Below are 12,188 nucleotides of genomic sequence, written 5' to 3'. Positions count from 1 at the left end.
GAAGCATGTTGGCGGGCAACCGCGGTAGCCCGGTCGACCGCGGATGTTCGAAAATCTATCCGTTGGGAGAAAATGGACATGGTTTTTCACTTCCGTTTTCAAACCTTTTCATATCATTTTGCTTCCCAACAGTCATGGATGATTTTCAAACACAAGGGACACTTTGTGGATGATCTAAAACACTTAAATCACAAAGAGTTGTGATCGAATGATCATTATGCAAATCAATCCAAGAGATGTCTTGAAGGGATGTTTCCCTTAATGAATAGACATCTAATGCTCTATAAAAAGAGCAGAAATCTGTCTTTTCAATATATAGAAAACAATTATTGCTGTAGTTTTCTCTTGCAATTCCCTTCTCTCTTATTTTCATTTTTATTATTCATAAAACAGTGCACTAAAGACTGTTTACTGCAGAAACACTTTTAGTGATTTCTCAAAGGCTTGAAGTTCTTAAAGAGGCGTTTTGGATTTGCTTTCACTTGTGCAAAGTGTCATCAAGCATTTGTAGGATCTTCCTACAAGGCTTCATTATATCTTGGAGGCAATTCGTAGGTCCCCTTTGCACACAACTGGTGGGGGCGAAATTTGTCTTAAGGAAAGCAATTACACGCCTTGAAGCAACTCTACAAATTTCTATCTTCTAGAAATCCCCACCAACAATCTTAAGATAAAATTTTCTTTTCATATTTTTCGTCTTGCTTCAATGGTGTTGTTTTCGGTTCGTCAAATGACCCAAGACTTTGTCAAACTTGAAAGATTTGACAAAGGGAATTTCAAGCGATGGCAAAAGAAAGTGCACTTCATCCTTATATCGCTAAAAGTTGTTCGAGTTCTCACAAGCCCAAAACTGTTGGCGGTTGAAAATGAAACTTTAGCATAGGCTCGTACAAGACTGAAATGGGAACAAGGTGACTACATTTACAAAGAACACATCCTCAATGCTATGTCGGATACTGTATTCAACATATATCAAGGAATGGGATCAGCGAGCAAGATTTGGAATGCACTCGAAGCAAAATACATGGCAAAGGATGCAAGTAGCAAAAAGTTCTCAGTGAGTCATTTCTTGAATTATCGCATGGTAGATGATAGACCTGTTATTGATCAACTGCATGAAATTCAACACATGGTGAGTCAAATTCATTTGTAAGGCATTTTACTTGGTGATTTCTTTATTGTACCGTCGATTATTGACAAACTTCCGCCAAGTTGAAAAGACTTTAGAAAAAGTCTCAAACACAAGACAGATGAAATATCTCTTGATGACTTGGCTCAATGCCTTAGGATTGATGAAGAGTCAAGAGATCATAAAGAAGATTATGAGAATTCTTCCTCTAAAATACACTTGGTGGAAAATGACAATAAGTCGAACTAACAAGGGAAAGGCAATCGGAAAAAAACAAACACCCTGAAAAGAATAATAATAAGAATAAGAAAATGAAGGGTGCTTGTTTCAATTGTGGCAAACCAAGCCACTACAAGAGTGAATGTCGACTTCTTAAAGATAAGAAGTCGGGAACACCAACAGATAACAACAAGTTTGTTGCCATGATTTCTGAGACGAATATCCTTGAAGATGGCAGTGATTGGTGGATTGACTCAGGGGCGACGAGGCATGTCTGTAAGGACATGAATCTGTTTTCAACCTATGAAACAGTTGAAAATGAAAGTGTCCTTTACATGGGCAATTCGTCAACGGCAGAAGTCAAAGAAAAAGATGAAGTAGAACTGGAATTTACATACGGCAAGCGCCTCACTCTTACCGATGTCTTCCATGTACCTGAAGTGAGAAAGAATTTAGTTTCTGGAAGCATTCTTAACAAGAATGGCTTCAAACTTGTTTTTGAATCTGACAAGTTCGTACTTTCTAAAGGGGGTACTTTTGTTGGAAAATGATACGTGTATGAAGGGATGTTTAAACTCAATATTAATAAAGTGAATGTCTTTGCTTATATTGTTGACTTTTTATCTTTATGGCATAATCATTTAGGACATGTTAATACTAGGAAAATGAATGATATGGTTAAGTTATATTTAATTCCAAAATGTGAAATTGATTTAGTAGATAAGTGCAATATATGTGTACAAACTAAATTAATAACTAAATCATTTCCTAAAGTTGATAGAACTTCTAATATGTTAGATTTAATACATAGCGATGCATTTGATATACATAGTATTCCTACAAGGGGAGGTAAAAAGTATTTTGTTACTTTTATAGATGATTATTCTAAGTTTTGGTATGTATATTTACTTAGTCATATAGATGAAGTGTTAGAAAAATTTAAGATTTATAAAATAGAAGTAGAAAACCAATGTGAGACAAGCATTAAGTGTCTAAGATCAGATAGGGATGGTGAATACCACTTTCCTCTTTTCTATGAGTCAGTATGCATAGTTCATGAAACTTCTGCCCCTTATATACTACAACAAAATGGTGTAGCAGAAAGGAAGAATATGACTCTAACTGAAATGATTAACGCTATGCTTGTTAATTCTGGTTTAAATAAAAGTTTTTGGGGTGAAGCATTACTTACTGCTTGTTACATATTAAATAGTGTACCAAGTAAAAAGTCAAATGTAACACCTTATGAGCTATGGAAGAAAAGAAAACGAAACTTAAGTTATCTTAAAGTTTGGGGTTGTAGGGCCATAGTTAAAGTTCCTAAACCTAAATTAAGGAAATTAGGTGCGAATGGTATAGAATGTATCTTTTTAGGATATGCTAATTATAGTAAGGCCTATAGGTTTCTAGTTATAGAACCTAATGAATTTCTAGAAATTAATACAATAATTGAATCTAGAGATGCCTTTTTTCTATGAGAATAGGTTCACTTCAATTTCAAAAGAAGTTCAACCTAGTATTTTTGTAGAACCTCCTTTAGAATCTCAAACAGAAGTTGGTAAACCTAGTGAAATAAGAAGAAGTAAAAGAAATAGAAAAGAGAAGAGTTTTGGTCCTGGTTTTGTTACCTATATAGTAGAAGGAACAAGAAAAAAACTCAAAACTTCTATAATGTTAGACTTGAACATAGAAAGTGATCCTAAAACATATGAAGAAGCTATAAAGTTACAAGATGCTGCATTTTGGAAGGAAGCAATTAATGATGAAATGGATTATATCATGGGAAATAAGACTTGGATTTTGGTTGACCTACCACCTGGGTCAAAACCAATAGGTTGTAAATGGATCTTCAAGAAGAAGATGAGAGTAGATGGATCAATAGAGAAGTTTAAGGCAAGACCAGGTGCCAAAGGGTTTACACAAAAACTCGATAATGATTACTTTGACACTTATGCATCAGTTGTTAGGATTACCACCATTAGAGTCTTAATAGCTCTTGCTTTCATATACAAACTTTATATTCACCAAATGGATGTCAAAACTGCATTCTTAAATGGTGAATTGGATGAAAAAGTATACATGGAACAACAAAAGGGTTTCATATTATCAGGACAAGAGCATAAGGTTTGTAAACTAATCAAATCTTTGTATGGACTTAAGCAAGCCCCTAAGCAGTGGCATGAAAGATTTGATAAAGTTTTAGTGTCAAATGGATATAAAATACATGAGTCAGATAAATATATTTATAGTAATTTTAAAGGTAATAAAGGTGTTATTATATGTCTTTATGTAGATGACATGTTAATATTTAGTACAGATATTGAATACATTCAAAGTAATAAATCTTTTTTGTCTCAAAACTTTGATATGAAAGACATGGGTAAAGCAGATATAATCTTGGGAATAAGAATCATAATGAATGACAATGGTTTGATTCTAACCCAATCTCATTACATAGAAAAGATGCTCAAAAGATTTAATCATTTTGAGTGTTCACCTATTCCAACACCTATTGATCCTAATGAGAGGTTATATCATAATCATGGTAGGATCATTTCTCAACTAGATTATGCTAGTACTATTGGTAGTCTCATGTATGCTATGACATATACTAGACCAGACATAGCATTTGCAGTAGGTAAACTTAGTAGGTTTACTAGTAGTCCTGGTTTTGCACATTGGAATGCAATATTTAGAGTATTTAAATACTTGAAGAGGACTATGTAATATGGTTTATGTTATAGTGGGTATCCAACAGTGATAGAAGGATACACTGATGCCAGTTGGATAACTGAGCGGATAGACCATACATCAACCAGTGGGTGGATTTTCACTCTTGATGGGAGAGGTGTCTCCTGAGCCTCTAAAAAGCAAACATACATTACTACTTCTACTCTTGAAGCAGAATTTATAGCCTTGGCTACATGTTGTAAAGAGGCAGAATAGCTTAGGAATTCATTATTGGAAATTTCATTATGGCCTAAACCAGTGCCATCGATTTATGTTCATTGTGATAGTCAGGCTACACTATCAATGGCATATAATCATATTTATAATGGTAAGCCCAGACATATAGGACTTAGACATAGTACTATAAGAGAGTTACTAACCAATGGTGTTGTGACTATTGATTATGTGAGATCAAGCCAAAATTTTGCTGATCCTTTGACTAAAGCTCTTGCAAGAGATTTGATGTGTAAAACATCTGTAAGGATGGGGTTAAAGCCATTAACCAATAGTCACCAATGATGGAACCTCGACTCAATACTTGCATAAACATTAAGTCTTGAGTTCAATGAGTCCAAGTACATCATATGGAGTGATTGCAAGCACTATAATATACATCATTTTCATCCCAAGGTAAAGTGCTTGGTACCTGTAATGTTTACAAGGGTAAGGATGAGCAAATGGGCTCTTAATAGACTTATAACATAGTGTTTTAGTGTTTTAGTTACAGGGACACTCTTAATAAGTCTACCTATGTGAGTGTAGGAGTGATGCCGCTTTCTATGAGATTTTGCAGTCTCTAGAGCGCTCATGAAACCAAGATATAGACACAAGGCCAATACATGTGTTGGCTCTTAGAAACTACCTATAAAGATGAAATTTTATGTGTGTAAATGTGTCCGGTTAGTCGAATAGAATAGCTAGTTCAAATATACATCTACTATGCAATTCTGGCTAACTTTGATGTGTTTTCATTAAGTGAAAGTTCAAATCGAAAGATATCTTCATTTATGCATTAAGGTTTCCAAGCCTGATGAGGAAAGTATTTTCATTTTGAAAATGATGGGGGATTGTTAAAGATTTTTCAAAATGTTATTGGAAAATTAAAGGGTTTTTCACAAATTATATTTTAATTAGAAAAACAATTTTCAAACAGGGCCGGTCGACCAGGGGTTCCCGGGCGACCGCGGATTGGTTTATGGAAGTATAAATAATTTCCAGAGAGGTGAGGCCGGACGACTGGGGGTGGCCTAGTCGACCGCGGATCTTTGAATAGTAAAAAATAAAATGTCCAGAAGCATGTCGGCGGGCGACCGCGATAGCGCGGTCGACCGCAGATGTTCGAAAATCTATTCGTTGGGAGAAAATGGACATGGTTTTTCACTTCCGTTTTCAAACATTTTCATGTCCTTTTGCTTCCCAACAGTCATGGATGATTTTCAAACACAATGGTCACTTTGTGGATGATCTAAAACACTTAAATCACAAAGAGTTGTGATCGAATGGTCATTATGCAAATCAATCCAAGAGATGTCTTGAAGGGATGTTTCCCTTAATGAATAGACATCTAAGATACACTATTAATATTAGAGCTCTCAGATACACAAGACGTGGCATCTTTCACTGAATAAAAGAGAGTCGAAGCTCCCTTTATATTGATAGGAGACTTGGGTAACTTTCTTCAAACTATTAAAGGACTAAAGAAAGAATGCAGAATTGGGTAACTTTATATAAACAATTGATGAAGGACTAAACGCAGAAAGTGGACTAGGGAAACTTTCTACAAAAAATTGATGAATGACTAAACCCAAAATTTGCAGATTTGGGTAAACTTTCTACGAAGACTTCTGATTAAAGAATGCATTGACATAATCTAGGGAAGGCATAAAGCATGGACGTAAAAGGCAGACTCAGGAAATGTTTGAGTTTGCATTGTTGAAATTTAACATGATTTGAAGATGATAAGATGGTAATTGTGTTACGATTAACTCCTCAAAAATATGTCGATGTTGTTCACATCACTAACTTTTCAGCAAGCAGAAACATGCTAACCCAAATTCAGTGGTTGGTGTTTTAAATTTAGAAATTGTTGATCAGCAACAACTACTAGTTTTTTTTTATATACAAATAAATGTGAATATTATCTCAGAGGACAATATTTATGGGAGGTGGATATATTGTACCTGCAATCCTTAGAACCGCCTGCCAGAAAATGGCAATCCTTAGAATATGGTTTATTCCCTTTCCTTCTCTCCTCTCACTCCTTGCTGTGAAATAGAAACGGTGGTCGCTCATGAAAGCTCAAGTAGTAAGGAGCTCTCATAGCAAGAGCCTCTATTATGCACTTAATTCCCCTATAACCTAAGTTCAAGTAGAAGTGTAGAACCTTACGTGGTCAGTCATTGATTTTAGATTAACGGTCTAGACTGTTGAATAAAATTAAGTGTGAAATTACTGGATTTACCCATTTGACCAAGTGATCAATAAGGGAAATAAAGGTATTAATGTGTCTTATCTTATTAATATATGGATGTTTAGGTATCAATAGGGGTGCAACTCGGGCGGGCTCAACCCGGAAAAAAACTCGGGTTGGGTTGAGTTCAAGTCGGGTTCGGGTTGGGTTTTCTCAACCCGGGTTTAGTTCGGGTTGAGGGCTTGGGCAACCTGGCCCGAGTTCAACCTGAAATTTTTAATAATTTTTTTAGTTTTTAAGCTTAAAATCTCGGGTTGGGTCGGGTTCGGGCTGGCAAAAAGGGCTGCTCGGGTCGGATTCGAGTTGAGTAAATGGTTGCTCGGCCCGAACCCAACCCGCCCGAGTTGCACCCCTAGGTATCAATGCGTCTTATCTTAAAATAACTGCATCAAGATTAGTGGTTAATTAAATTAATTTAACTAATTAGAGTTATGTTATTGGTGAAATTCTAAGAGATCTTTTTCTCTAAATATGAGGGGTTGGTCTCTACAACTATAAGGAGATCTTCCCCATCGGAGATCAAGTCACCCAGAGAGGCAGTAGAAGATCCAGCCCAGTTCGGTCCACTGCTTCGATCTCTGCTGTGCCGCTGTGGCTGATCAAGTTAAGTTTCTTGTCTTCTTTTGTATTCTAGTAATTTGCATGGTTAGACTAATATCATCATAATAGATCTTGATTTACTCTAAAATTACTCTAAGAAGTCCCTATAGCGCCCTTGTTAGCCCTAGCCACGTAAAGGCTGATAGGGCACATACAGGTAAATTAGGTGAGCTTGAACAAAAGAAAATGATAGTCATTGAGGCCTTCTCTCTCCATATTCTTATGATCAACTTTTGGTAATATTTCTAATAGAAGCGCGCGCACAAAAAAAAAAGAAAAAAAAAAACTCATGGCTAAAAACAGATAAATAGAAAGGCCACAGTAGCACTTTGAGATAAAATTAACGAAAGTTTACAGAAGCTTGATACGTCAAGCCCACTTGCCAGTTAGAAGGAGCAACGTTCCACGCTAAGAGAGTCTGCATTGTAGTGTAAGAAGTGACCTTGAAGGAAAGAGACTGGCCTTGGAGTGTAGCAAATGCCTGATACGAGACTCCCCAGTTATGACTCATACTAATCCAATCACTTTGGCTTCCTTTCACCCACATGCTCGCTATATCTCCTCCTCCTCCCACGTTCATCACATAAACCAACAACCAATACCCATTTCCTTGGAAAGTGAATTCAAGCCCTCCTCTTTTTACACATGGGACTCTGCAACAAACCCATTCAAAATATAGTTACAAAGTTGGGATTGGAGAATAAATTTTTTTTTTTTTGGAACAGGTAACGATAACTTTATTAATATATAATCATTACATGGGAGGGACAAGATGTCCCCAGTCAGAGGCTAAGAAATAGGGCTGGCAATTTCACCAGAAAAAGAGGGGATCTTCCCCGCCCCGCCCCGTTTGGGGCGGGGATTCCCCAATTTGATAGGGGAAGGGGAAGGGGAAGGGGAATTTAAAAATTCCCCGGTGCGGGGAGGGGAAGGGGAAGGGGATGTAGTTGTCCCCTCCCCGCCCCGCCCCACCCTGCCCCTCCCCGCTCGCCCCGTTAATCAATGCCATTTTTTTGTATATTTTTAAGTGTTTTTTTTTAAGGAAAACTACTAGAAACTCTGTGGATCGGCTACAAGATGTCCCCAAACATAAACTTAGCTTGTCTTTTCCTTTTAATTAGTTTCTGAGAGCATTTTGGGAACTATAATAACCTTTTGACAGATGTTGAAATAATAAAGACAAGCTGAGTGTATGCCATTATCAAAAAATCGTAATGCCAACATCGGTGGCGAAAATAAAATAATAAAATAATAAATTGCATTTTTATTTTGGTTAGGGACTTAGGGTTTCCTTAATTCCTTCCCACGAAAGAAACATTGCTCAGGTTAGGGACACAGTTCACTTTTTGCATTTTGCTGATTCCCAAGCCTCTAAACATTGCTCAGGCATCTATTTGGGTTTATAACGCCTGTTGGTGCGACTGCTGCGAGGGCACTCAAGAGTCAAGTCAGTACTTCAAGGGATTTTGCTATCTTCTGAAGAGTAAGAAATATATCTCCTTCGTCTACAAGTATGTTAGTTTATAACATTTTTATATATTGAAATTGCATCAAGTTGATTAGGGACACCCATCATCGGTGTATCAATGACTAAAGAGGGGGTGATGTTGGAGTGGGGCGGGGATTTTGTCCCCGAAGGATGCGGGGAGGGGAAGGGGATTAGATATTCCCCGCGGGGAGGGAAAGGGGATTCCCCACCATCCCCGCAGAGGGGAGGGGAAGGGGAGGGGGGAAATTCCCCTCAAAGGGGAAGGGGTAGGGGACCCCAACATCCGGCGCCGACCCGCCCCGTTGCCAGCCCTACTAAGAAACCCCAGACACACATGTAATTCCAAAACCCAAAAATTACAGTTCACACCACCAGCTCTCCCATAGCGATGCTAACAGCGGGTCAATTAACGCCACTCTTAGCCAACCCATCGGCCATCTCATTGGCTGTCCGCCTTCTTCTATGTTGGGGAATAAATTTGAAAATTCGAAAATATCGAGCAGAGTTTAAGGCCTGTTTGGTTGCACTCAGTTGCCTTGTAGTGTAGTGGTGAATTAAAAGTGTAGTAGTTGATAGGTGTAATAGCAGTGAAGTAGTCTCCTGGTATATCAGTGGTGAGTAGTTGGTTATCTACTTAAGTAGTTTCCTCATGTGGAGTGTCATTACCAAAATAAGGGGCAGTAGGGGTGTCATTAACAATATAAGAGGATGGAAATGCTAAAAAGGCAGTGGAAGTATCATTTTATATCTACTATCTATAATATACTTTTCTTTTTCTTTTATTCAAAAAATCCATGGTCCAGTAGTGTTGAAATCTTTCATAGGAAAAAAAAGGGAAAATCTTTTTATTTTGGAAAAAAGTTCTATGGAAAATGAGATGGTCAAATGTTGGAAAACTCTTTTCCAGGGAAATTCTTTTCAAAGAAAACTTTTACTCCACGTCCGAAGTGTATGTGTTTGCTACATTAAGACGTGAGTTTGATTTTCACTACATTGTCTTTTCAATCTTTTATTACAAGATCAGTAAATTAATAGCGTATGACAACTTTTACCGCGTGTTCACATATAGTTAAGAAAACTCACATTTAATTCTAAAAAATGTAAAACTTTTTGAATCATTCTGGACTTTTTCAAGTTTATATATCAGGGCATCAAAAATTTGAAAGTTTTCCAAGAATTTTGTACATGCAAAGCAAAGGTGCATTACCAGATAAGAGAGTATAATTCAAATGAGTTGTTACAGAGAAGAGAGAAGAACTATACCGGCGATACATGACCGGTACAATCCCGGCCTTCCAATAAGCAATCTTCTTGAAAGCGGGCATCGACATGTCAAAGTGAGTGCGCGGTGGGTTGCACCAGCCACCTGCATTAGAGTTCTCGGCCCAATTGGGCGGACAAAGGTTTGTCGCTGTCACAGTGGCGACCGGGGACCCTGCGAAGCACGCGCTAGATGATGTACATCTGATTTGGTAACATGTTCCGCACCCGTATCCGTTGTTGAACAAGGTCGAGCTCAAAGCCGCAGTATTAGTCCCATAACCTGTAGTGAACAAGTTTCCGTACCCACAAGCCCCTCCTGAATAAATAAATAAATAAATAATCGGCTATAGATGAAGAGATCATTTCACCTTCGTCATGACTAAGTGAGTTGCCAACCCAAATCCAGTTCGATTTTATGGTAAAAAAATAACCCGAATTCAAAAAAAAATGACCCGAGTTGCACCCCTAGTTTTTTTTAGTGAAATTGTTAAAACTTTTCACTAGTCTTGACGAAGGTGAAACAACCTCATAGATGAAATGGTAGCGAAATAGCCTAGATAAGTGACAGACCCATGGTTTCGGACGCGGTGTCGTCACCATAGAATGTGGCATGGGCGAGGGACCAAGCACTAGGTCGGAACCGTGGAGCGAGTGCCTCTATGGATGTGATGGCCATCATCCAGCAGACGAGGAAGAGACCGAAGTTCCATGAACCATAAGAAGAAGAAGAAAAAGAAGAAGAAGAATAAGCCATGCTCTAGCTTAGCTAAAGGATAACGATGTACGTGCAATGTTCTGTGTAGCCAAGTCAAGTTCTATTTATATGCTACTATTTTTTGAAAAAGAATCATTGGTTGTACATGTTTTTAATCAAATACATTTGACTAAAGTTTATGAAAAGACCCAAATAGCCCTCCAAGGTTAGTATGATGGGACTGTATCCAATATTTTATCTTCTGTTTTCTAGATCCTGACCGTCCATTTTGGTCCGGCTTACAACAGATGGAGCATTGAGCAATCCTAACCCTTCAAACATGATGCCACCGATTGTCTCGTCCATCGGCACGTGCTCATTTGATCAGTTAAGATCGTCCCCTTAATGTGATTTTTGGTCTATGGCCCACAAGTGTGGTGAGTCCACCATGAAACGAACGGCTTGGATCTCATATGTTAGATTAGAATCATTTGTGAGAAGCCAACGTTTTAGGTATAATGTCGAGGACAAATCTGGAAATATGTAATAGTGGGTGGGAGACGTGCTTGCAAGTTTTATTTAGAAGAATTCTTCAAAGTATAGAGATCGTGCATGCAATGCAAGAAATAGACTAAACATCTCCTTGAATGTTTTAATATCCACACTCCGAAAATAGTTTTTTGTGAGAAATGATATCAGCACGACCATGTTTTAATAATTTCACAAACCCATCTTGTCTTTTATTATTTAAATGATTATTACAGCTCTCAAAAAGCTCTCACAAGCCACCTAGGAAAGAAAAGACAAGCTGAGTACGTGCAATTTTTAAAACATGGTTGTGCTGATATCATTTCCCTTTTTTAAGTGGGAGTTGTCATCAACAAACATATTTTTCATTTTATTTGACTTTTCTCTAGAACTTCATTGGTTACACTTGATGATAATGGCAGCAGAAGGTACAGGTGGAGACCATGTTCTGAATTATCCACGCCGTTCATTTGTCAAGCCAAATACACCATACTGGGTCCCATCCTCGAGAGTAATCTGAACCGCCCATTTGACAGGTCTTGTCTTGGATCTCCTATGCCCCAAAAGTTATGCTAATCAAGAATCTGATAATTCTTCTTTTATAGCTAATCACGGCTACAAGTTTTGGCATGCAATTTTATAGTTTTGATATTGCCATATACATGCATGTCTTATTATATAAGTACCAAGGTTCTGTTTTGATATTGGTACCCATTTTTTGTTTGAGGTCGCTTATTTCTTTGACGGTTCAGATTATAACTCAATACGACTTCTTAATATTGCAAACCAGTAAGGTAAAAAAGTAAACATATCAAATAAATCACCTTTATGTGGTTTTAAGCCTTAAATTATCCACTCCATAACCCTCGGCCTCCCTTCTATCCTTCTCTTTAGGTTCAAAATCATAAAGATGAAGTAGTTATGAAGATTTGGTCGATCTCATGGTGGTCCTTCGTAGGGGTGCAACTTGGGTTGGGCTCAACCTGAACCCGACTTCTTAATATTGCACCCTTAGGCCTTCATCGATCTGAAGAGATCATCGAGAAGGCGCAGCTTCGGGTTTGAT

At 37.7% G+C, this 12,188-nt stretch overlaps 1 protein-coding gene across 1 annotated transcript; it reads right to left on the bottom strand.

Annotated features, from left to right (window-relative positions):
* Positions 1-7,447: 7,447 nt before the first annotated feature.
* On the bottom strand, positions 7,448-10,546 carry EXPA7 (expansin A7). The gene is made up of 3 exons (XM_077391289.1): positions 10,471-10,546; positions 9,901-10,216; positions 7,448-7,801 (listed from the first exon to the last, which is right to left on the bottom strand). Exons 1-3 carry the CDS (start codon positions 10,472-10,474, stop codon positions 7,489-7,491), a joined length of 633 nt encoding a protein of 210 aa, XP_077247404.1. The 5' UTR covers positions 10,475-10,546; the 3' UTR covers positions 7,448-7,488.
* Between the last annotated feature and the right edge of the window lie 1,642 nt (positions 10,547-12,188).

Source organism: Tasmannia lanceolata, unplaced genomic scaffold (genome assembly GCF_043159265.1).
Source record: "Tasmannia lanceolata isolate RefF3 unplaced genomic scaffold, GAP_Taslan_0.1 ptg000012l, whole genome shotgun sequence".
NCBI classification, from domain to species: Eukaryota; Viridiplantae; Streptophyta; class Magnoliopsida; order Canellales; family Winteraceae; genus Tasmannia; species Tasmannia lanceolata.
The sequence above is the reverse complement of the archived record's forward strand: the minus strand, read 5'-3'. Positions and strand labels throughout refer to the sequence as shown.